Source organism: Pogona vitticeps, chromosome 2 (genome assembly GCF_051106095.1).
Source record: "Pogona vitticeps strain Pit_001003342236 chromosome 2, PviZW2.1, whole genome shotgun sequence".
Taxonomy (NCBI): Eukaryota; Metazoa; Chordata; class Lepidosauria; order Squamata; family Agamidae; genus Pogona; species Pogona vitticeps.
In genome coordinates, this window is record NC_135784.1 from 275,755,173 (window position 1) to 275,780,056 (window position 24,884).

Here is a 24,884-nt window from a genome sequence, read left to right on the forward strand (position 1 = left end):
GTACGAGAGAGAGAGAGAGAGAGAGGAGCGAAGGAAACCCGAAGGGCTGCGACGGGAGCCGAGTCGGCGACGCGCCTTCCCGGCTCCTGCGCCACCTTCGGGGCAGGGCTCGGGCCTGCCGTGGGGGCGGCAGCGGTGGAGCGGCGCCGGTTGGGAGGGCTGCCTGGCTGCCTGCCCCCGCCTTGGGAAGGGACCTCGCCGGGGAGCTCTCGGGAGAGGGACGGGCGGCTGCCTGTTGCTTCGGGCGAGTGGCGGACCCCGGGGCTCTGGGAGGCCGGTCTGCTCGCTAGGCCGGTGTCCCTTCATCCGCCTCAGGGGCCCCCCTCCCCCGGAGCGTCCGTTGGGTCTCCCTCGTAGGTGAGGAGGAAGCCGAGCACCTGCTCCGCCGGCGGCGGCGCCCTCGTCGGCGCCCCGTCACCCTCTCCCCTCACGGGGTTGGGAGAGGTGGAAAGGCGGCTCTGCGGAGGGGCGACCGAGGAGGAGGAAGAGGAGGAGGAGGGCAAGGGAAGGTGGGCCGCCGGTATTGACTTTTCCTGGGCTGCCCGCTCGGTGACAAACCCCGACAAACGAGAGCTTTCCTCAGTGGAAGTTTACTCTGGAATGAATCCCTGCTCCCTCCTTCCCTCCCTCAGTGCCTTTGAGGTTTCTTTCTCCTTTGGATTTTCAGGTTTCCATTTAGTTGTCGGGGCTAGTGCTGGTGGTGGGGTGCTTTTTTCTTTCTTTCTTTTTTCTTTTTTTAGTTTTGTTTTGTTTTTAAGCGTATGCATTTTATTTTATTTTTGGTACATCCATCTGCAAGCAGAGCCATAGGAGAAACAGAATGAAGTGATAACTTGTCACAACATCCCGAAATCATTACCTGAAAGGTGGCTTTTATATATACATAGAAGCCAGTTTTTATGATGATTTAGAATTAGAGTTTAAACTACTGTGATGTTCTAAGGGTAAACAGACACTACACGGTTGGTGACTGTAAAAGAAAACCTGGAAGGGGTTGGGATGGGGGTGAGAAATGCATTGTGTATTGTACATTTATTCTTTGTCAGATCCTGTGCTTTTGTGTGCACTGTCCAAGAATAAAATCATATAGGACACACAGTTCCTTCTTTTCTTCTCTCTCTCTCTCTCTCTCTCTCTCTCTCGCTTACATTTTAAAAATCAGTATAAAAACAAAGCTAAGTAGTTATTTCTTGATGTAGAATGCTATCATTTTATGTAGCATGTACAGTACAGGTTTCTAACAGCACCATTAAAGCTTGTGTAAATTATTGTCTTCCAGTTGTTACAGAAATCTGTTTATTAGTTTATAAAACTGGTAATGCAGATTTAGTTTCAACTGATTTGATTTTCCCTAGAAATTCAAGAGTTCAAAGAAGTAGCTGCTTTAACAAGCTGTGAACTCCAGTACCCAGTCAAGGTTGTAATTTGAAGGGAAAAAACCCATTTAATCTAAGATACATTTATTCTGAGTAGGCATTTGTAGGATTGTACCTAAACTTTTATTAGTTTTAAACTCTACATGTAAATAATAGTATTTTGAACATTGCATCTCCTAAGGCATATTCCTTCTGTGGGGATGACTTGCACCTTCTGACTAATGCAGTGCTAAGTCCTGCAAAGTCCTAAGTATATTTGCTTATTTATTTAAACATGTTTACTGATAAATTACTCTTGCTGAAGTCCACTAAGTGTGCATGGGATTGCAGCCTTGGTTATTTTCAGTTGCTTTGAGTGTTAATGTAAGAACTGTGGCCAGTGCTGCTCCTGTCAAAAGTCAGCCACAATGTTGGATGTGGCTTTAAAAAAACTGGTACTGAAACACCTTGGCAAGCAATTCTTTAAATCTTTATGTAGTGCACTGTATTTCTAGAAACTGGGTTTTGTAATAAAAGTTGTAAAACAGTAAACATTTTGTTTATTCTTCATTAGTTTCTGTTTGAAGGTGAACCATAATGGTTGTTTAATCACGTTTCCCCTTCCCTTCCCTCTTTTTGTGTTTGGAAAAAGTTGTATGAATCTATAGTATATGTCACTTTTGGACAAAAATATTAAGGACACGTTGCCACTATCTAGTATCTATGTACCAACTTACTACCACTAACGGATAATGCCTGTGTCTTAGTGATTAGGGGAAGTCTCTAAGTTGGAGTTGATTTCAGGGGCAGAACATACTTTTAGTCTTAACAAACTAACATTTTTAGTTTTCAGTGAAATAGTTTATTGTGGAATTGCCATGCAGGTTGATGTGTGAAGTGACTTCAGTGAAAAAAGTTGTGTTTGAGATCTTATGACAGGGATACATGGTGAAGATATTTCTTATAAAAGAGGATTTTTATTACATTTTCTGTAAACACTATGCTAAAATAATTTCTAAAAATACATCATTCACATTAATAAGAAATGAGGTGGTAGAGATGCATATTGATTTTGAAGCCAGATGGAGTGGTCAGGAATTGAAGTACTGATTTCTACATGCTTGATATGCCATTTAATGCGTTCCAATGGGGAAAATACTTCGTCGTCCAGCGAAGATCGCCCATAGAGAACCGCCAATCAGCTGTTTTAAATCACTGTCTTGCAAAGCTTCTGTCCGGAAAAACCCATTTTGCGAAGGGAAGCCATCCATTTTGCGAAGGGAAGCCATTTTGCGGAGCCGGAAAAATGTCGTTTTGCGAACAAACGGTTCGCGAAGCAAGGACCTAATCGATGTCAAGTGAAAATCCCCCATAGGAAACATCATCCCGCGGTTTCATCGTTCAGCGAGGTCGTCGTTTAGTGGGGCACCACTGTAAATGGTTCGGGTTTTCCAGAACATTTTGGAAGGTTATGTGGGAGGCTACATAGTGGAAGGGGGATTTGTAGAACTCATCTCTGTCTTCATTAGCAGATCCTTCTGCTGAATCAGAAGGTTTCAGTAAATTAGAGGAGGTTTTCCGTTGGTAGTTGAGGATTGAATCTAATCAGTGCTAATTCTTGCTCACTCATTCACTCTGTTTTGTTAATGGTAGGGAGGAAAAATAGTAACTAATGTTGAAACTGAAGGTTTTCTGAGTGGGACAGTAGCCAGTCCATGATAAGAAACAGTTCTCCTCTATTTTGTCCTGATTGAAGTGCATCTGGAGTATTCCATGTGTTCAGTTCTATATTAGTGTTATATTTTAATAAGGGCCTTATCAAAATAGAGTGTGTTATGAACTAGAATACTCAAAGTAACCCTGTGAAGCAGATTTCCATGAAGAATTGTTAAAAGAATAACTATGTTTTGCTTAGACAAAAAATTACTCTGTTTGTGCTAGGCACAATTCAGAATCCTGATTTTTACCTATAAAGCCCAAAACAATTTAGGTTCTGGTTAGAGGACTGTATCTCCTTATATGAGCCTCATTGGTTTTAAAGGTTTTTAGAAGAGGCACACGCTTGCTTGATGATGACAGAAGGCCCTTCCAGTGGCTGCCCTCAGGCTGTGGGAGCAGCCTTTCCACAGGTTACCACGTTGCTCCCCCCAGCTTGGCTGTGACTGTCCTTCCACATCAGGCAAAGATCCTTCTTTTTAGGCAGACGTATTTTATTTATTTATTTATTTATTTATTTATTTATTTATTTATTTATTTATTTAACTTATATGCCGCCCACTCTACCCAAAGGTCTCTGGGCGACTTTCAGTAAGTAATTAGCTGTTAAACAGATTTTTTAATTGGGAAGACTGTATTTTTAGTATTTTAAATGTGTTTTTGAATTGTTTTAAATGTGTTGTATTCACTAGTTTTGATTTGTCATATGTTTCATCTTTAAATATTGTAATTTATTGCATTTTTGCTTTAATATTGTGTTTAAAATGTTTTGCAAACTGTCTTGGGTCCCTTTGTTGGGAAAAAAGCAGAGTGCTGAACAAATGAATAAGTGAAGCAAACGTGGAGGTGAGATAATCGCAGACAAGATGAAACAAGACTTCTTTTGCTCATAAGGGAGAAGCAGCACTAATGGGTACAAACTGCAAGATTTCAGCTTAACATTATAAGAAGCTTTCTAGTGGTATGAACCAGGGTGGATATGATTTAAATCAAACTGATTTATATTTTTTAAAAAACAGATTTTTGATGATTTAAATAAAAATTAATTTTTAAAATTTAAACAATGATTTAAACCAAATAATTAAAAAAATTCATTGATTGCATGAACTGATCAGTAGTGGAACAGAACTCCATAGGGAGCAGTAATTTCTTTTTCAGTGAGGTAATTAATCAAATAATGAATGACCATTTGTCAAGGATGCTGTAGTTGTAGGATTCCTGCATTGAACAGAAGGGTTGGACTAAGTTGCTAGTCACCAAGATGTCTTTGTGCTTAAAGATGCCGTGAGACAAAAACAAAGCAAAACAGTTTATTGGCTGAAAAAAAATGTGAATTCTCACATATTCATTATAAAGAATATCTTGTATATAGCAAAAAGCAATCTGTGCAGCAACAACAGTAGCAACAAAATGTTACAAAGCTAAGTCATACAGTGCTACCTCGACTTGAGAACGCCCCTACATAAAAACGATTCGAGTTAAGAATGGCTCTGTTCGCAAAAAGTTGCTTCGACTTGAAAACGGAGCCTCGACTTAAGGGGAAAAAAAAAGGAACAAAACCTTTCCTGCCCTTTTTTTGACCTACGTTCACCTTAGGTCAAAAGAAGAAAATAATTAAAAAATCCACCCCCAAGTGATAGCTACGGATTAACCGGCTTTGCATTAGTTCCTATGGGAATTAATGCTTCGACTTAAGAACAGCGGCTCAACTTAAGAACGAAAAACAGCAGATACGGATTAAATGGTTTTCTGTGCATTCCTATGGGAAATGTTGCTTTGACTTACAAACATTGCGACTTAAGAACGCAGTCCCAATACGGATTAAGTTCTAAAGTTGAGGTACCACTGTAATTTAAATTCAGAGCTATGAAGGAAATCCTGTGAGTGGAAGTATATTTTTTGATTCAATTTAGTGTTGTTTCTTTAGAAGAAGGAAGCGGGGGAGGAGAGAAAGCTTTGTCACCCTAGTGGATAGCTGCTAATGTGACACTGGATTTAAGTCTTAGTGTGAAATAATAATTCAGCAAAGTATAGTTTTTAAAATTTTGTAAGCTATAAAATCTTCTGCAACTATTATATTTTTATACATGTAATTATTAACAGTGGCCAGACACCAGTTGAAGAATTATACTGCTATGAATTAAATTTCACTAGGTAAGAAGTTGGTATAGGGCATTTGTTCTTCCATGTCAGTCACATGATGGACATATGGGACCAAATGCCTATGCTGATTTCTTAACAATTTGTTACTGAGATTTATGCAGGTGTAACTAATAGGATTCTGGCCAGTATAACAAATTCCCTTCAGAGATTCCTTCATTTATGGAGAAGTAGAATGTGACACACTGGGTTTAAATTATGTTTGGGTGGCATTGCCACAAAGTAGACAATTCTGTGATGTGTTGTACTTAAAAAGAATAATGTGATACATGCAAGATAACTCAGCAGTCATATAATTTCTGGTAAAGTACAAAGACTGTGCTGGATTGATAGTGACCACATAGCATCAGTGTGGATTTGGTGGGCAGCAATTTCAATTAATGTGACTTTCTGACTTGTTTGTTTTTAGTTCACTCCAGTATTAAACTAATGTGATATAAGCAATTCATGCAAAACCTAAACAACAAATTCCATGAAGCAGACGACTCATATGCAGCTAAATGTAGCTACAGATATTCTCTCAGCAAGGAAAGCTCAGGATGAATTAGAATATATTGTTAGATTAGATTAGGCATCCTTCAGTCTCAAAAGACTGTGGTAACGTGCTCTGTATGGAGGACTTGGAACAGCATCTAGTGTGGCTGAGAAGGCCAATTCGAGATTGACAATCCCTTCCACACTGAAGACAAATACAATCTGTCTCCTGTCTAGCTCCCTGATTTTGCTGCTTTCGGGATAGCCTCTCTGCCTCGGCCTGCTGGACAGGGGTCTCTTCAAATTGGGAGAGGCCATACTACACTGTCTGCCTCCAGGCTGAACGCTCAGATGCCAAGGTTTCCCGTCTGTTCAGGTCCATTCCTAAAGCCTTCAGATCCCGCTTGCAGATATCCTTGAATCACAGCTGGGTCTCCCTCTGGGACGATTTCCCTGCACTAATTATCCATACAGGAGATCTTTCAGAATCTGACCATCAGCCATTTTTACAACATGCCCAAGCTAACGTAGACGTCACTGTTTCAGTAATGTATGCATGCTAAAAATTCCAGCTTGTTCTAGGACTACTCTATTTGGAACTTTGTCCTGCCAGTTGATACCAAAGATGCGTCGGAGACAACGCATATGGAATGTGTTCAGCTTCCTCTCCTGCCATGCATAAAGGGTCCAGGACTCATTGATATATGCTGTCAGCTTCTTATGGAGCTATACTCTCTTTGTGAGTCTAGAGAACGTGGTAGCTGCTCTGCCAATGCGTTTATCCAGCTCGACATCTAGGGAGAGTGTGTCAGAGATCGTTGAACCAAGGTACACATAGTCATGAACAACCTCCAATTTTTGTGTGGAGATGGTAATAGAGGAAGGTGAGTCCACGCCATGGCCCATGACTTGTGTTTTCTTTGGGCTGATTGTTAGTCCAAAGTCTTGGCAGGCCTTGCTAAATGATTCATGAGTTGTTGGAGGTCTTCAGAAGAGTGGGCAACAGCTGCATCATCGGCAAAGAGGAAGTCCCTCATGCATTTCAGTTGGACTTTGGTCTTTGCTCTCAATCTAGAGAGATTAAAGAGCGTTCCATCTGATCTAGTCTGGAGATAGACACCTTCTGTTGCAGTTCCAAAGACATGCTTCAGCATGACAGCAAAAAAGATCCCAAACAGGGTTGGCGTGAGGGCACAGCCCTTTTTCACTCCGCTTCGAATGTCAAAGGGATCTGATGTTGAGCCATCAAAAACTACAGTGCCCTTTATTTACTCATGAAAGGACCTGATGATGTTAAGGAGTTGGGGTGGACATCCAATCTTGGGAAGTATTTTAAAAAGGCCATCCCTGCTAACCAAATCAAATGTCTTTGTGAGATCTATGAAGGCCACAAAGAGTGGCTGTCTTTGTTCCCTACAGTTCTCCTTCAACTGTCTGAGGGAAAATACCATGTCAGTGGTGGATCTATTAGGTCTAAATCCACACTGTGATTCTGGATAGACTCTGTCTGCAAGCACCTGGAGTCTCTTCAGTACAACACGGGCAAGCAGCTTTCCTACAACACTGAGAAGAGAGATGCTATGGTAATTATTGCAGTCGCCCCTGTCTCCTTTGTTCTTATACAATGTGACAATGTTTGCATCATTCATGTCCTGTGGTACTCCTCCTTCCCTCCAGCAAAAATGAAAGAATTCATACAGTTTGGTTGTGATGATCGCTTTACAGCACTTCAGCACTTCAACGGGGATGTTATCCTTCCCAAGTGCCTTGCCAGAGCCGAGGGAATCCAAGGCCACTTTTATTTCTGCTAAGGTTGATTTGCTGTCCAACTCTTCCAAGACAGGCAGGCACTTGATGTTATTTAATGCCTCTTCGATTACTACATTCTCTCTGGAATATAGCTCAGAGTAGTGCTGCACCCAGCGGTCCATCTGCTGTGCTCGGTCCTGAATGATCCTGTATTGGATCTAAAGCCTGCTTGATACTGTCATACATTCCCTTGATGTTACCTGTGTCCGCTGCTATCTGGCTCTGAGAGCAGAGCTGAAGCCAGTAATCATTGGAACATCTCCTGGCAGCCTGTTGGACTTTGCTACGAGCAGCTTGAAGAGCCTGCAAGTTGTGCTCACTAGGACAGGCTTTGTATGCTGCTAAAGCTCTCCTCTTATCCTCGATGGCTGACATCAACTCCTCCGAATGGACTCCAAACCAGTCTGCTGTCTTTTTGGTCTTCTTGCCAAATGTGGACAAGGCGGTGTTATAAACAGCATTCTTGAAATGTTCCCATCATTCAGGTGCATTTGCATCAGCCCGGCCTGGAAGGGATTCCTCAAGCACTTGGGCAAATTCCTCCACTTTTCTTTGATTGCGAGTCTTGCTGATGTCAATACATGGTCTTCCTTTTTCGTGTGATACAATCTCTTTGTTCACAGTTTTACTCTACTACATACCAGAGAATGATCAGTATCGCAATCAGCACTCTGGTAACTGCGTGTGATCGTAGTACTACGAAGGCTAGAACGTCTAGTGAGGATCAAATCGAGCTGATGCCAATGTTTGGATCTTGGATGTCTCCAGGAAACTCTGTGTTGAAACTTCGTATTAAAGAACATGTTGCTGACACAAAGACCGTAATAACAGCAAAACTCCAGCAAGTGTTGGCTATTTTCGTTCATCTTCCCAATGCCAAAATGGCCTAGACAAATGGGTCAAGAACTGTGATCAGCACCAACTCTAGCATTAAAGTCTCTGAGAATGAACAGTGGCTCTCTCTCAGGAACTTTTTTTGATAGTAGCTGCCAGATTGTCGTAAAATTTGTCTTTGACTTCTGTTGTGGACGACAGTGTTGGTGCATATGCACTAATGAGTGTGACCGCTCCCGCTGATGAATGGCGCTGCAGAGACAGGATTCTTTCACTCTTCACAGTAGCTGGAATAGTGGATCTCAGAAGAGTATTTCTGACTGCAGAGCCAACACCATATTCCCTGGTCTCATTCAATGGTTTTCCCTGCCAGAGAATGAGAAGTTTTTTTCTTTGACAGATCCCGAGTCTGGCAATCTCATCTCTTGTAGGGCAACAATGTCCATCTGCAATCTACTCAGTTCCATGTCAGTGATAGCTGTCTTGCGCACGTCATTTGTTTCCTGCAGGTCGCCAGAAAAGCTGTTGTCAGAAAAGCCAGGGGTCAGTTTCTGAACATTCCAGGTGCCCAACTTTAGGGCAGAAGCTTTCTTATGATTATTGCATGGTACAGGGTTATTGAACTGATTGTCGTCTTTCATCCAAAACCCCATGCACCCCGTGAAGTTAACAGACCATGGCGAGGTAACACCTTACTGGCTGGGGACTGTCCAGCTTAAGGCGGGCGGTACCTACCTAGTGAGGTACAATGACCTCTCCCACCGTCGAAAGTAGCGCCTGGCATCATGCTCTACGCCAATTGAGCAAAGACTTATAACTGGTAATTGCTATTTCCCATGTTGTTTCAATGCTGTATGCGAAGCTGGAGTGTCCTCTTCAGAGCACAAAGCCTGGGTAAAATAATATGGATGATAGGCTGTTACCGAAGCAGCAAATCCCCTCTCTCCACATTTCTGAAATAGTCCAATGGAAAGGCAAGAGCCAATACAGCTGGTTCCAACCACGTCACAGGAGTTGTCAGAACGACACAAATTGCCTCTGGGACTCCAACTCCGGATTTTGCCTCGAGGTTAACTCCTGAAGCCTTTTCCATAAGTGGATATAGCCACAAGGCAGTGGAGGTTTGAAATTGGAGTTTTCCTTCTCCTAGATGGGTTACCTTCCAAGGCTGATGAGCCCCATCTACCTGGCCTGCTCCCTAACAGTGTGGAAGTATGATCCGACCCCTAAAACCTTCCTGTCCCCCAGGTCTTTGCAATGCTATTTGGCTTTCCTATTTACCAGATTAGAGTAAAAAGCTGCCTAGAGTGGTTGCATGACCAGATAGGCGGGATATAAAATAAACAAACAAACAGAATCAGGGAATGGCGTACGCTTCTGCTCGCGCTCATTTAAGGCTAAACCCGCACTCCCTCAGACCATGCGGTCAGGGAAAGCAAAGGTCAGCCTAGAAAAATGAATATATTGAATATATTGGAATACTGTATATTGTACAGTGGCTTGAAATCATTATTTGTCCCTTGTGACATTTGAGCAGAGTTGCAAGCTTTATTTAACTTCTATTTTAGTATTCCTTCGGGTATAGTTTAGATGTTTATATGTGAACATATAATTAATTTTGTATATTCTATGGAGCAGGCTACTTGCTAGAGTGTGAAGCAGACATACAAAAATAACAGTTGATTTCTTTAGTTTTGGAAAAGATTGCTTTTTCATCCTTGTAGCTGTATAGGACATAGCAAATAAGATCTGCAGTGTTATTCACTGGGCAGAATTCTATCGTATAATTTTGCAATAGTGTAACCCAGACTGGGCGCTGGAAGTATTTAGTTTAAAGTAATGAAACTTCTTGTCTTGTTTTAAGTCTCAAGCCTTTCTAGAGCTACCTTATGCCCTGAGAGAGCCGTTGAGAGCCTCTCGGTGGGGTGGGAGGAATCTTTAATAGTATAACAACAACAACAAAAAACCACTTCTGGACTGTCAGTGGTTCTCTGGCAGTGATTTTTGCCTCATTTCCTCCCTACCTCAGGCACATGCAGTAGACATTTTGATTTTTTCTTTCTTTTTGGCATGACTATTGTATTTTGACATTTGGGAAAGGGGGATTATCTGGTTTCCTTTTGGAAATAGTATGGCATGCAACAGACAGCAAAGCATAGGAGTAGGTCTTTTCGTGGCTTTAAATTTATATAGTTATAAAGATTCAAATCACAGTAAGCTCATGTTGAGAAAAAGTCTCAGTGGATATTATGTTAACAATGAGCATTTACTAACAAGACATTTTATCATCTACACTGCAGACTGCATAATATACTTCTGTTGATTATGAAGATATGGGAAATATCTTTAAAGGTTGGCATTTGTATGTCTGCAATACTGTTTTCAACCTTATGCTTCCTTTGCATGCTTATGGTTAGAAAAAACATTACTTTGTAAAAAAGAATTCAGAATGTTTAATCTTTGACTTTACTCTATGTGTGACTGTTGCATGCAGTATGGTGCAAGCCATATGATGTCTCATGGCTGTATTGTCTGTCTATAATGACTGGGATCACGTAAGCTCAAGTCTTGTATAGTTTATCTGTATGTGTATTTAGTGGAATAAAACTACTGCCTTAACTAGTATTGTGCTGCAAATAGTGAGATACAATATGACTTACCAGTAGTTTTGGAAACACAGTGAGGTATTGCTTGTGAAAGGACCCTTAATACTTTAGGCAACATGAAAGTAACTCTGTGTGGTACATTACCGGTATTTCATGTTTTTAAGGATCAAGGAGACCTGTACTGTTTTGGTTTGTGTGTTTTGGAGTGAGAAGTTGATATTACTGTATAAATAGACAATAATTATTGCTTACAGTAACCCCTCAGCTCCATTTATCTGCCACAAATATTTATATTTAGTAACTTAAAAAGTTTTATGGAGGAGTTGGAGCATAGAATGGGGTCCAGCATGCTTTCCAGTGTGAAGTATTTCTTGTGAAATATGGTCATCTGTTATTTCCTAGCTGAATGCATTCTAATTTAGAAAAGGTGAGGAATGTTTTCCCTCCCTCAACTCAGGAGAAGCAGTCTTTTTGTTCCAAGTGTTTTGGTCGCTGGGATGGAGACTGTGTAAAAGTATTGGACCCACATTGCAAATGTAGAGCTGAGTAGAAATAAGTGGATTTTTCTAACCCCTTTAGTTCCATGGCACCCTCTTGAATTCCCTGAATATGCTGCACAAAGTAAGAGGTGTGCATGTGTTCTAGAATATCCACTCCCAGACTGGAAGTGGGACCTCCATGAGTGCAGCCTCTTCCTAGTGGAAGGCATCTTAAAGCCAATATATGTGCATTGGCCCATCTTCTCCAAGCTACAACCTTGGAACTATGTTATATAAAAACAGTAGATTTCTGTTGTACATGTGTTGTTGGAAGCACATCACCTCAGTTTTCCATTGTGGGATGTTTAGCCATTTTTTCACTTTTCCTACATTTGTCCCCAAGAATATCACTTATTCCTGTAAAAAAGGATGGAGCCATTTATTTATGCAGGACAAGTAAATGGGTATTCATATAAGAAAAATAATTGTTATATACCATCAAGTCACTGCTGATACATGGCAACCTTATGGAGGTCTTATCATCAACAGCACTGTTCAGGTCTTGCAAACAAAAGACTGCAACTTGCTTTATTGCTAATTTATATGTAGGAAAGTGTAGAACTACTAGGATTCATTTATATTATACAGAAGGCAAAGCTAGCCAAATAATTTCTCCTTCATATCCCTTCAAACACATACAGTACATTTTTTTGAAGAGTTGTATTCACTGAAAGAGCAAATCAATGACTCCTTTAGTTTCTAGTTGTATAAAAGAGATGCAGAAAATAGCAGCCAGTAGTTTCTTTTATGAACATGTTCTCAAACAGGCCCCCAAATGGCAATATATTTCTACATTATTTGATCAATGTTATTTCCATATATTCAATTCAAATAAAATAAAGTGTTGCACAGTTCCATGGATTGTGCTTAAAATATTGGCAGTGAAGAAGAATAACAGGAGTGGACAAAATGTGGTTTGTAAGCGTATATGCGCATGTGCTCCCTAAGGTCATTTTTGTAACTTGTGGTTTCTCCTGGATACCCTAGCGTGGGGGGTGGGGAGGGGAGATTTGCAGATAAGAATCACTCCTCATTCCTGTCGGCCTTCAGAAACAATGATTTTGCAATGGAAACTAGAAGTAGACTTCTGGTCACTTCTTCCCTTGTCCCCTGCTTTTTGGTTAGGTTGCATTTCCGGAGTGGATCTTGTGGGTAGAAAATTGGCCACATACCACCAGAGCATGTCCACCTTGCAGTATAGAGAAAGGACCAAAAGGGATGGAGAAGGAGAATAATAAGGGAACTAGACAAAAGCAACAGACAGGTTTGAGCTCAAAAGGAGAGGATGGAGCAAGGACATAACTGCATAGGGAACACAAAGGGAGCCTGGAAAGATTAGAGTGGTCTTAACCGACCAGATAGGCGGGATATAAATAAAATAAATAATAATAATAATAATAATAATAATAATAATAATAATAATAATAATAATAATAATAATAATAATAATAATAATAATAATAATAATAATAATAATAATAATAATAATAATAATAATAAAGGGGAAGATGCAGCAGAAGTGGCTTAGGTGAGCAGATGTGTCTTTTCTATCACACTCCCAACCACACATTCTGATAGAAGCAGAATGTGCGGTTGTCAAATACTTAAGCTCTGTCTTAAGGTGCCACATTAGTTGGCAAGGAGCAATATCCAGCCCACAACCCCCTTTACTATGATCTAATATGCACTTGAAGTACCTTAAGAGGGATCTCTGCTCAGAATCTTTCATCTTTTAGGAAATTAAAACATGCTGTTCTCCTCTGCTAATGTTTCTCTGTCACATTCCCTGCTTCTTTTTCCCCTCATCTTCCCCTCCTTGAATTGCCACCCAGGGAAATGAAGCTTTAGGTAAAAATGTGTTGGTACCAGTGGAAGTCTTTTTCTGAATTAAAACTATAATGGGGGACAGTATTATGACAGTATTTGCGTACGGAAGATATGGTTAACTCTTCTTTTGTCATGAATGGATGCTCTAGGCTTTGGAGAGTTGATTCTGGCCCTCAGAAAATAGGTTCTAGCAATACTTAAATCAAGTTTTCACTTCTTTGTTGTGGCTATATCTGAGAATTAAGGGTAGTGATTCTGGATTGGATGAGGTGCTTTTCTTTGCTCCTCAAAGTAAGTAGTACAAGAAGGGAAACTGTTAATCTTAGAGGAGTCACCCCTATCTTCATTTCACTTTTCTCTGGAATACACATTTTAAACTCACTTTAAACTCTCCTAAAGACATTCTAGTCCACATTGTCAGCTGTCAAATATGAGACCCACTACCTATGAACTCCTGAAGCTGAGGCTCCAATACTTTGGCCATCTCATGAGAAGAGAAGACTCCCTGGAAAAGACCCTGACGTTGGGAAAGTGTGAAGGCAAGAGGAGAAGGGGCGATGGAGGACGAGATAGTTGGACAGTGTCATCAAAGCTACCAACATGAATTTGATCAAACTCTGGAAGGCAGTGGAAAACAGGAGGGCCTGGCGTGCTCTGGTCCATGGGGTCACAAAGAGTCGGACACGACTTAACGATTAAACAGCAACAACAACACCTATGAACTCATTCAGCAGCCCCCATTTTGGTACTTCTTTAAGGAAGGAAACCTGGCTATGGGGTTTTCAACTTTCATGTTTCTTTTATATCATGCACACCTCTGTGAAACATAGCCCAAAGAAAACTTATGTGGAAGTGAAAGCTTGCTTCTGCTTATAGAATCATTGAATAATTGAGCTGGAGGGGGCCTATAAGGCCAGCCAGTCTGACGCCTGCTCAATGCAGCAATCCAAATCAAAGCAGATCTGGCAGATGGCTGTTCAGTTTTTTCTTGAATGCCTTCACTGTTTCTCACCACTGCTCTAACATTTAACATGTTTTCCTGATACTCAGCTTAAATCTGGCTTCCTGTAGCTTGAGTCCGTTATCATATTGTCCTGCATTCTGGGATGATCAAAAATAGATATTGCCCCTTCTCTATATGACTACCTTTCAAGTATTTGAAAAGTCCTATCGTATATCCCCTCAGTCTTCTTTTCTCAATGCTAAACATGCCCAGTTCTTCTGATAATTCCTCATGGGCCTTGGTTTCCAGCCCTCTTATCATCCTTGTTGCTCTCCTCTGAACTTGATCTAGTTTGTCAACATCTTTCTTAAAGTGCAGCGTCCAGAACTGAACACAGTATTCAAGATGAGACTTAACCAGTGCCAAATAGAAAGGGAACTAGAATTTCACAGGATTTGGAGACTATATTTCTGTTAATGTAGCCTAAAATAGCATTTGCCTTTTTTTGCAGCCACATTGCACTGTTGGCTTATATTCAGTTTGTAATCCACAACAGTTCCGAGATCCCTTTTGCTCATAGTAGTACTAAGCCAAGTGTCCCCCACCTTGTAACTGTACATTTGGTTTTCTTCCCCTAGGTGAGAATTTATCACTTACCCCTTTTAACTTTAATTCTACTGTTTTCAGCCCAGTGCTCAAGCTTATCAAGTTCTTTTTGAATTTTGTTTGTTATCCAAAATTAAATGATGCTTTAGTACTCTTAATAAAGATTACATTTACCTTTGTCTTTGTCTTCCCCACCCCTTTTGCTAAAATAAATCTGTTAATCTTTAAACTGCCAGTTTGCTTTTTTCCTCCATTTTTCTTTTCTTTTTCTTCTTTCATTTTGCCAACATACTGAGACAAGACTACTATCACCACTTAGTTGGAAATTGTTGTCTGATAGGATTAGCTCAAATTCAGAAGATACAATAGTACAGGCAGCTGATCCAATCACACAGTGAGAAGAATGCTTGCACAGTTATCTAATCTGTACTAATCAACCTGACCAAGCATGGATTCCAGTTTAAAAAGTGCAGAAATTGGGGAGTGGAGCATGATCTTATTCACTTTAGATTATTTATTTATTTATTTATTTATTTATTTATTTATTTATTTATTTATTTATTTATTTATTTATTTATTTATTTATTTATTTAAATTTATATGCCGCCCACTCTACCCAAAGGTCTCTGGGCGGCTTACAACAATTAAAATTCAACACAATAAAATATAAAATGATTAAAATGCGATTAAAATACAAATTAAAATTTCTGCAGTTCCTACATTTTGAACTAGTCCCTTGCAGTTTTGTCTAATAAGTAACAAAAATAAGGAAATAAAGGTGAAAGAGAGGTGAAAGATAATTGGTCAATTGAGCTGAATATTTTTTCTTTTTTAAAAAGTGTAATATGTAGTTAATGTTATAATTTCATGTAAAATTATGTAAATTTCTTATTAAAAACTAAACATCATACTTCAACTGGCTGAACAAAAGGATTAAGTCTGCTAAATAACAGTGTAGAGGTTGAATATGCGTATCTTTACATTAGAAGTTGAAGTATACAATTTCTGAAAATAGAGATTCCATGAAAAAAAGTTTCATTTGGAGAGGGGTGAAAATTTGGAAGGGAAAATTTGACACAACTTTTTTTAAGCACCTTTATATACTGAAGTCATGTTTATTAACTGTAGGAAAGTAAAATGCAGTCAACCCTCGATTTACGAACTTAATCCATTCCGGAAGTCAGCTCGTAAATCAGAAAGTTCATAAATCGAGCCAGCATTCCCCATAGGAATGCATTGGATACCAATTAATCTGTTCTGGCCAATTAATCTGTTCCTCCCTTGGAAAAGCTCGTTTGGAAAAGCAGACCGGGCAGCCAGGGAGAAATTGGCTCCCTCCTTTCACCCGATGCTGAGTCCCCTTCGTGCCGGCTGAGCTCAGCCCAGCACGAAGAGGACTCAGCATCGGGTGAAAGGAGGGAGCCGATTTCTCTCCGGCCGCCTGGCTTGCTTCTCATTTGGAAAAGATTTTATTAATGTTTTTAATCTTTGAAGAGAATACTGTTATTGGTCAGGCAAAGGTCAGAATCTAGTTATGTCCTTTCTGCTACTTCCCCCCAGAACTGTGTCATTCTTTCTTCTTACATTGCTTTCTGTTCCTGAGATCCACTGTAGGGAGATGGTAAACCCCCTGCAATAGGTTTTTGGTGCCATGATACACAGAGAAGGGAATAAAGTTTCAATTTTGTTGTATAGACCACTGGATCTTGGCCTTTATAAGTGCTATAAATATTTTTATTTCAGTTACTATTAAAAGTCAAGGGAGGTGTCTGTGTAATAAGACTTATTATGTTGTGATGGATCCATGTAGATAATTCTACATTTTGCTCTGCTTTCTCAAACAATGTTCGAATATTACTGTCAGGTTTTCTTCATATACAGTGGTGCCTCGCTAGACGATGATAATCCATTCCACTGAAATCGCTGGTTAGCGAAATCATTCTCTAGCGAAAAGCATTTTCCCATTGAACGCATTGAAACCTGTTTAATGCATTCCAATGGGGAAGAATTGTCGTTGTCTAGCGAAGATTGGCCATAGGACAGCTGCTTTGTGAACCGCCGATCAGCTGTTTAAATCACTGTCTTGCAAAGCTTAGGTCCTGAAAACACCTGTTTTGCGAGCGCGGAGGGAGCTGTCAAAATTCGTCGTCTAGCGAAAATCGGTTTGCAAAACAGGGACCAAACATTGGCCAGTGAAACTCCCCCATAGGAATCACTGTTTTGCGAATCACTATAGTGATCGCAAAAAGTCAATGTCTAGCGAAAAAACTGTCATGCAGGGTAACTGTCTAGCGAGGCACCACTGTAATCTGATGCAGTGGGCTGTCCAGATCCTTGACAATAAATAATATTTTGATGAAGTTTCAGAGGGCTGCTAATCCCATACCCATGCAACACTGGTAGATTCTGTATCTTCTAACATCAGAATTTCAGAGGCAAAGAAAGAGTTGAAATCTCAATTTCTTCTTTGTGCATCACGTGCACATGAAACCACCTCCTCCCTGACTCTCAATAGCTAGTTTATATGTGGAGGGAAGGAAATGCTGGTGGTAGCTTCAAGGAAATTTGAACTAAACATTGAAAAGAACTTCCTGAGAGTAAAAACTGGCCAACAATACAATGGACTGCCTCAGAAAGTGGGGGACTCTCCATTGGTGGTTTAAAATAAAGGTTGGGAGCCATCTGTTGGTAAACGTTTAGCCTTGCGAGGGAGCTGAAATTGATGATCTTTGGGATTCTGTCCAGCTCCATATTTCTTTGCTTAAACAGGCCAAGATTCATAGACCTTTGTGAATACTTCTTATGTATAGAAAGAAGTTACCACAGTTTAAAAGGAGTAAAAATTTAAGAATTATTGTCCGTCACAGAATCTTATTGATTTTCATTTGTCAGATACCTTGCTGGAGCGTTACAGATGTGTTTGTTCATCCTTTTGCTTGGCTGTCTTTTGAAAACAGAATTCTTACTAAGGGGAGAAACATTAATCTGAAATTCAGATTGGTGGATTAAGTGGCAGTATATGGACATTTAATGGAACATCAACTTGCAACTTAAATATGACTTAGAAAAGTAATTATTGGAAAGGCTAGACATTCTCTTGTTTGGCAGTTGTTCCAAAATTATCTTATCTGATCAAGTTTGTACGAAAATGTGGGAGAAGCATGCTTTTTTCTAGGAAACATTAATGGTTAGTGATAAGCAGGCTCTATTGGACTTAGATTTGACAAACTGTGCTGAAGTTACATCATTATCATGGAGTGACTATGTGGTTTTTTTTTTGTCACGTCCCTGTTTCTCAGTTTCAGTTCAACCCCAATAAAAATAAATAATTGTGACTGTGTAGACAGATGTAAAGCAGTGTAAATAGTCACACCTAAATCTGCTGACGACTCTTTGAATTGTAGCAGATGCAGTGTTGGACTAGGATTTAGGAGACTTGGAGTTTAAATCCCAGCTCAACCATGGAAACTTACTGTGGTAAAAATATGTCTTAAATATCACATGTACTATGGAAACCCTGCTGGGGTCAGAATTGACTTGATGGCACATAGCATACAAATTTGTTAAAGAGCACATTAAACTGTGTATGAATTTATTAAATGCTTCCCCATAAAGGAGAAACCACATTTTATACAGTTTGTATAGTTTTGTCTTATTATGAGAATAAAAATGAAGTGGAATTTAATATTTTTCTCATAAGTCTGTCATGAACATCTTTGCTCTTCCAGATGTTATCAGACAGTAGTTCCCATCAACTCTAGCCAATGTAATGCTAGAAAATATGGGTGTTCCAGTCCAACAGTATCTAGATGGCTGTAAGTTGGCTGCCCCTGCCATAAACTTTTCAAATGTCATTTCTCATACTGGATTCAAAATAAGTTGTTATGCAGCTTCCTTAGGTGATATTGGGGGTGGGAGGGATATTATGATGCCCAGACTCTTTGAATGATAGAGTTATAGTTCCTGCTATAGTAATTGGAAAGAATGTCTTATTCAAAGGATTTGAACTACATTTTGATTTTGAAGAGATAACCACGTTAGTCTCTTTCATCAGGTGTAAGTTTTTTTTAAAGTATTGGGGCACATTAAAGACAAACAAATTTATTTCATTATGGGCTTTTGTGGGTTATGATCCACTTCCTGGACAGGAATCGCTCTCTGTGTTTGAGGAACTAGATTGTGATATTTAACACTAGATGGATTTCTGTGTTTTGTCTAAACCTCACATAAAGAACGAATTAAACTGTTTCCATCCATTTTGTTTGGAGATTGATTTTTTCTTTTTCATAGAAAAATATAAATAAGTGAGTGAAGAAGAACTTCATGACAAACAGTATCATGCTAATCTGAGAATTAGCAAGTGACTATAATAATTAGGCAGGTTTCCCTCCGCATCAGAGGTCTTCAGACTTTGGCCTGCAGGCCATATCCGGCCTGCCATGCCTTTTCATCCAGTCTGGGCATAGGAAGAGGAGGGAAGGAGGACACAAGCGATCCCTCACCCCTTTTGTCTTTGCAGAGCAGGAGCAGGGGAATGCTTGGGTCCCCCTTCCCTCCTCTTCCTATGCCAGGGTGGAGATAGGAAGAGGAGTGAAGCCTGATCTAAGCAATCCCCCACTGTCTTTGCAAAGACAGCAGGGGTGGGGGATCTCCCCTCCTTTGGCCCTTGAAAATGTATAAAATATATGATGTGGTTCTCATACTGAAAAGTTTGGAGACCCTGTCCCAGATACTTCTTTGAAAGAATGTAAATATTGCAAATACAAATATGGTGCTCTTCACAGGCTAAAATTACCATGTCAAAATATTTTTCAGTCCCTTTACTTTTAAATATTTTAAGTTATAGCATAAATTTAAATCAATGTAGTTTCAAAGTGAAATTTTGATGTCTAAAAATAAATTTTCCATGGCATTCTGTTTTATTTTTACATTGCAAAATAATTCAGTTAAAAGCAAGGTTCTCTCTGAGGTGCCCGGCACTGTGAGTGTGCACGACTCCACTGCACAGCAGTTGTTTCCAGCCCCTTTGGTTCTGGTTGAGACGGAACCCCATGGGGGTGGAGTCACATGCTCAGGGGTAGAGTTGCTCATGCAAGGGGCAGAGCCCTGCTCAGCAAAGCTGAAAATTAGAGGGAACATTGGTTTAAAAATTTCAGGTTCTTAGAAAAAAATTATGCGGCATTTAAAATAAATGCAACATAGTCTACCAAATGGTATTCAGCCAGCCCAACCAGTTAGGGTATTAGACATTCTTGGAAACTATTGATATGTCCTTTTTTGCTAAGATAACATTACTAGCTTCTACTTATCTAGTGTTCAGGCATTCAGATACAGTATTGTGTAATGCAGTGTGCCCAAGCTACCAATTATTTCCATGTGTTTTTGTTGCTGTTTGTACTTGGAAGTACCAAAAATATTTATCCCTTTAATTTTTGTTTTGTTTTTCTAGTGTATTTTTCTGTTGTGGACAAATTTAACAGGTTTGCTAATAGTACAGTAGAACATACAGGAATGCAAGTTTCCAGCTTATTGATACAATAACTAAATTAAGCTATTGTTCATATTCAGTAAAAAAAATTCTGAGCAAAAGTTGCTACAGTGGAAACAAGTTTAGAAATTCAGATATGCTGTTTGGGAGAACAAGGTGATGGCTTCTATCTTTTCTGCAGGATTTTACATATACAGTATTTAGGACGTTAACAAAACAAAAGAGTTCCTGTAATGTGTTTCCTGTTATGTCCTGATTGTGCAAATGCTTTGGTCACTTCATTGTGCTTGCGCAGCTACTTTTGTTTCCATGTTAGGTTTAACTGTGTTGAATAAGCATATAGTCAAATGTTAACAATAAAAAATTGCTTGTTTTTAAGCCACCCATTTTTTGGCTGTTAATGGCATATTCAGGCACAAAGGATAAAAATGTATTCTTGTTCATTATAGTCTAGAGCTATCTGCACTGGGGGTTTAATGGACATGGTATGTGCATGATTCTTGCATAATTTCATGTCATCATTGTGAATGTGAGAGTTTGCTCAACTGAATGAGCTCTCTATGAGCAGCTATTGCATTTTTCAGTACTATTATGAGGAAGCAGTCTTTCTAGCCATTTTAAATGGGGCAGAACCAGGCTTGGGACAGTGAAAATTGTATTAAAACTACTAGAACTGTTTATTTTCTTCTTTTTAAAATTTTATGCAACAGTAGAATTCTTCATTGTTGATACACAGAATGTGTGGTTGCATGTGGTGATGGGAGAGGATGATATTCATAGGAAAAAGAAAAGAGGCAAGATGGCAAAGACTGCAGATATAAATGTAGAACAATACTGCAGTACTTGCTTTCTGGTATCTGAATAAGCGGATTTGATACATGAAAGTGCACACTGAAATAAATCTGTTAGTCACAATGCCACAATATTTTGCCTTTCTTTCTCTTTCCTTTTTCCCTTTGGAAGAAGCGGTTTCATCTGTATACACAGCCCCCATGCATCCTCAAGCACCAGAACAAAGTTTCTAAAAGTACAGATGATTTAAATTGGGATGGAAGAGAGGGAGCTTCTCATTTGAGGTGCTTACATGGAAAGGAAAATCACCTGTTCCTAGATCTCTTAATGAAGTTTCTTCTGTCAGCACAGGTACCCACTCAAATGTGGGCCAGCATTTTTATCTGTTTATAGTTTAAATTCTTCACTGCATGTGCTAAACACACACTTGAGATTAGATTATTGACAGTTGTCCTTTGGCAGTAAAACCTGCTTTGTGCTTGGGGTATGGGCATTTGAAATGGCTGGCTTTGAAGCAGCTGCTGAAAGCGCTTTCCAGCAAGCAACTGCATGTATCTTAGCCTGATTTCAAAGAGGGAACTCAGTAGAGGTGTTATATTATGCAGATTTTACAGATATTAGTTGCAGGCCTGGTGTGACATAGTTCCAGTACTTTGTCAGACAGAATGTTCTGTTTGCAACTGTACAAGGTTTGTGGAATCATGCTAGTTAAATAAGCTATTTTGCATCTATCTCCATATGTTGCTTCTGTGTTTCCTGATTTTGGCCGAAGTGTAATGACTTTGTTTTAATTTTAGGGAGAAAGGAACAATGGTTTTGATGTCCTCTATCATAATATGAAACATGGGCATGTATCTACAAAAGAACTAGCAGATTTTATAAGAGAAAGGTAAGTCTCTTTGGCATTTAGACCTCTGTGAGGATTTAAAAGACTGTGGTATAGTATCCTAAACCTATTTCTGAGCCTTAATTTCTGATGGTAAGAAATTTAAGCTGAAATGTGTTCTGGTTTTACTGCTACATTTTAACTTTAACTCTGCCAGGAACCTTTAAAAAATATGTTTGGTTCTTACACTGAACAGAGATTCCCCATCCTGGCCTTAAGTATCCCAGCTTTATTATTTTAATCCATCTTTTCATGTGTGCCATGTATTCATCATCTGCCTCCTGTATTTTATTATTATTTGAAGTGTTTTTATTGTTTTCAACTGATTTTTACTTATTTAAGCTCTTTTTGAGAAAAATGACATATCTGTTAGCCTTATTTTGTCAAAGTCGTAACACATTCAGTGTCTTTAAGAGCTGTTTTACTCTAGTGCTAAATTCTTTCAATAAATCACTTAAGTTTTTCTTTTGCATGGAATGCTCAGTAGCAAACAGGTAGACTCATTAAGGTTAAATGAGAAGTTTTAAAATCAATGCAGAAATAACTTCCAACAAAATTGGACCTTTAAATTTAAAGACGTTAAGGAAAGCCTGTTATGGGATAGGTATGGCATACAGTTCCGGATTAACCCTCGCTATGCGAAATCGTCGCTAAACGGGTAGGGAAAATGTATTGAAACGCATTAAACTTAGTTTAATGTGTTCCAATACCGTTCTTACTTACCCATTCAGCGAGGATTCCAATTGCCGGCAGCCATTTTCGCGCCTTCGCTAAGCGAGGGCACGGCGTGAAAACGGCTGCCGGCAGCCATTTCCGGGCTTCCGGCGGCCATTTTGGAGCCGCCGAACAGCTGTTCGGCGGCTCCAAAATGGCCCCCGCAATACTCGATCTTCACAATGCGGGTTTTCCCTATTGCGACGATCAGGTATGTTTCCGTATAGCGATCCCGAAAAAGGGATCGCTATACGGAAACATCGCTATACGGTGCACTCATTAAGCGAGGCACCACTGTATTTCTGTTACTGAACAGTTTTACACAAAAGCTGGTTTAAGCTGGTACGTCAAATGTAAAAAAGTACAGATTGTAGCTTGCTGAGAATAATACAGCACAGTAAAACTTTATGTAATGTGTTATGGGTTGAAAAAAGGAAAAGTGATTTGAAGGAAGTTTGGTTCTTACTGAAACAACATTTTCTTCATAATGAACCTAGCCACATGACAGCTCACTTTTTACTAGGATTTCAGTTTTCTTCCCGCATCCTTCCTTAGCTGAATGACAAATACTGAACAGCTTTTGCTAATGTTCTGTTTCTAACACGGCAGGGTTCTTTGTCAGTATATGCCTTGTAATTAATAATAAAATCCAGATAGCTTTTCTGGAAATGGTCTAACCTCCTAGGTGGAGCCTCATTTTTCTGAGAGATGAATCATTTTGTCAATGTGGTTCCTGAACTATAAATTCTGTGTTCTACAGATCTGTACACACTTTCATAGAGCATGTTGAAACTTCCCTTACTATATCCCTTAGTAAGTGTGCAACTGAAAGTGAGAACTCTGTCAAAGGGAAAATAAAGTTTTCCTTTTGGTAACTCTACAGTGCATCCTGCAATAGCAGCACCAGTCTTTATTATTATAATTATGAGGAAATTATAGCACAGCATTTGTTTATTGTATTGAAAGTTGTATTTTAAGTAGTTGATCAAAATTAAAATGAGTTGTGTATGATTTATCCAGAAAAGTGTACTGTTTCAGGTCAAGCTATCTGCTTCCATGGTTACAAGGTGACATCTGGAGATGGCAGACACAAGGATTTTATAGGCAAGCCTAGACTTGTGATGCTTAATTAAATACCAGAGCCTTGTGAGTTCTTTTTCCATCACAGATTACTTCGTGATTTATATAAAATGTGTAAATTTACTCCCTCCCCCCAAAATCCGAACAAGGTCCAAAACCTGTATTTAAATTCTGCCACATAGGATTGGTATTAGCATATGTTACCTGTTTGCATTCAAGCTGTGTCTAATACAAAACATGATGAATACTGTAATTTGAATCACAAGGTTCATTCTCCTTGAGTAGGGTCAAATATATCTTGGAGTCATATCAGTTTACTGATGTATGATGTCTTCTGTCTGTATTCTGAAGTTGTCTAAACAAATCTGAGACCTTTTTGACACTTAGAGATACTTCTTAGTCTTGAAATCCTTTAAATAGATTCAAGTTGCTTTCAGAGGCATGTCTCACTTTCTGTCTCTTGCCTGTCTGTCTTTCTCTCTCAAAATTTTTTGTTGGAAAACAGCTGCATTAAGATGTCACCACAACAACCCTTACACTAGAGAATCAACTGTCTAACAAATCTAAAAATAGTTACCTTCTAGAGAGAAGTTTCTGTAAAGTATATACAGTAACAGATCAGATTGTATAGAGGGAATTTGGTAGAATGGTTCATCTCAAATTGTTTATGATTTAGAAGGCACAAAATATCAAAGAAAGTGGTGCCTGTTACATTAATTGACATTCATGATAATCATAATTATGTACTTATTCAAGCTAGTGTTAACTGTGAGAAGATTGTCATGGGTCTGGTTTTGATGCATGTAGTTCTACATCCAGGAGAGATCTGACTTAGCTATTTGGAACATCACTTTATTTTTATTATATGTTTGTGTTGCTTTTCTATTACAAAAATCTAAAGCAGTATGTAATAACAATTTGATAATGTTTTAATCAACATCATCAGACCAATTTTGATAGCAAATCATCAGAAGAGTTAAAAACAATTTTAAAAGACTGTTCAGAAGGAGATAGAAATCAGAATGTCTTAAATAGCTTGGACCTACCATCTAAAA

General features: G+C 39.3%; 1 protein-coding gene across 2 annotated transcripts in view; it reads left to right on the forward strand.

Annotated features, from left to right (window-relative positions):
• Positions 1–24,884, forward strand: part of FCHO2 (FCH and mu domain containing endocytic adaptor 2) — a 104,705-nt gene that overhangs the window by 388 nt on the left and 79,433 nt on the right. For both annotated transcript variants that reach the window (XM_020790236.3, XM_020790237.3), the window contains exon 2: positions 21,947–22,038. In XM_020790236.3, the coding sequence (XP_020645895.3) occupies positions 21,947–22,038 (92 nt within the window). The remainder of the gene's footprint in view (positions 1–21,946; positions 22,039–24,884) is intronic.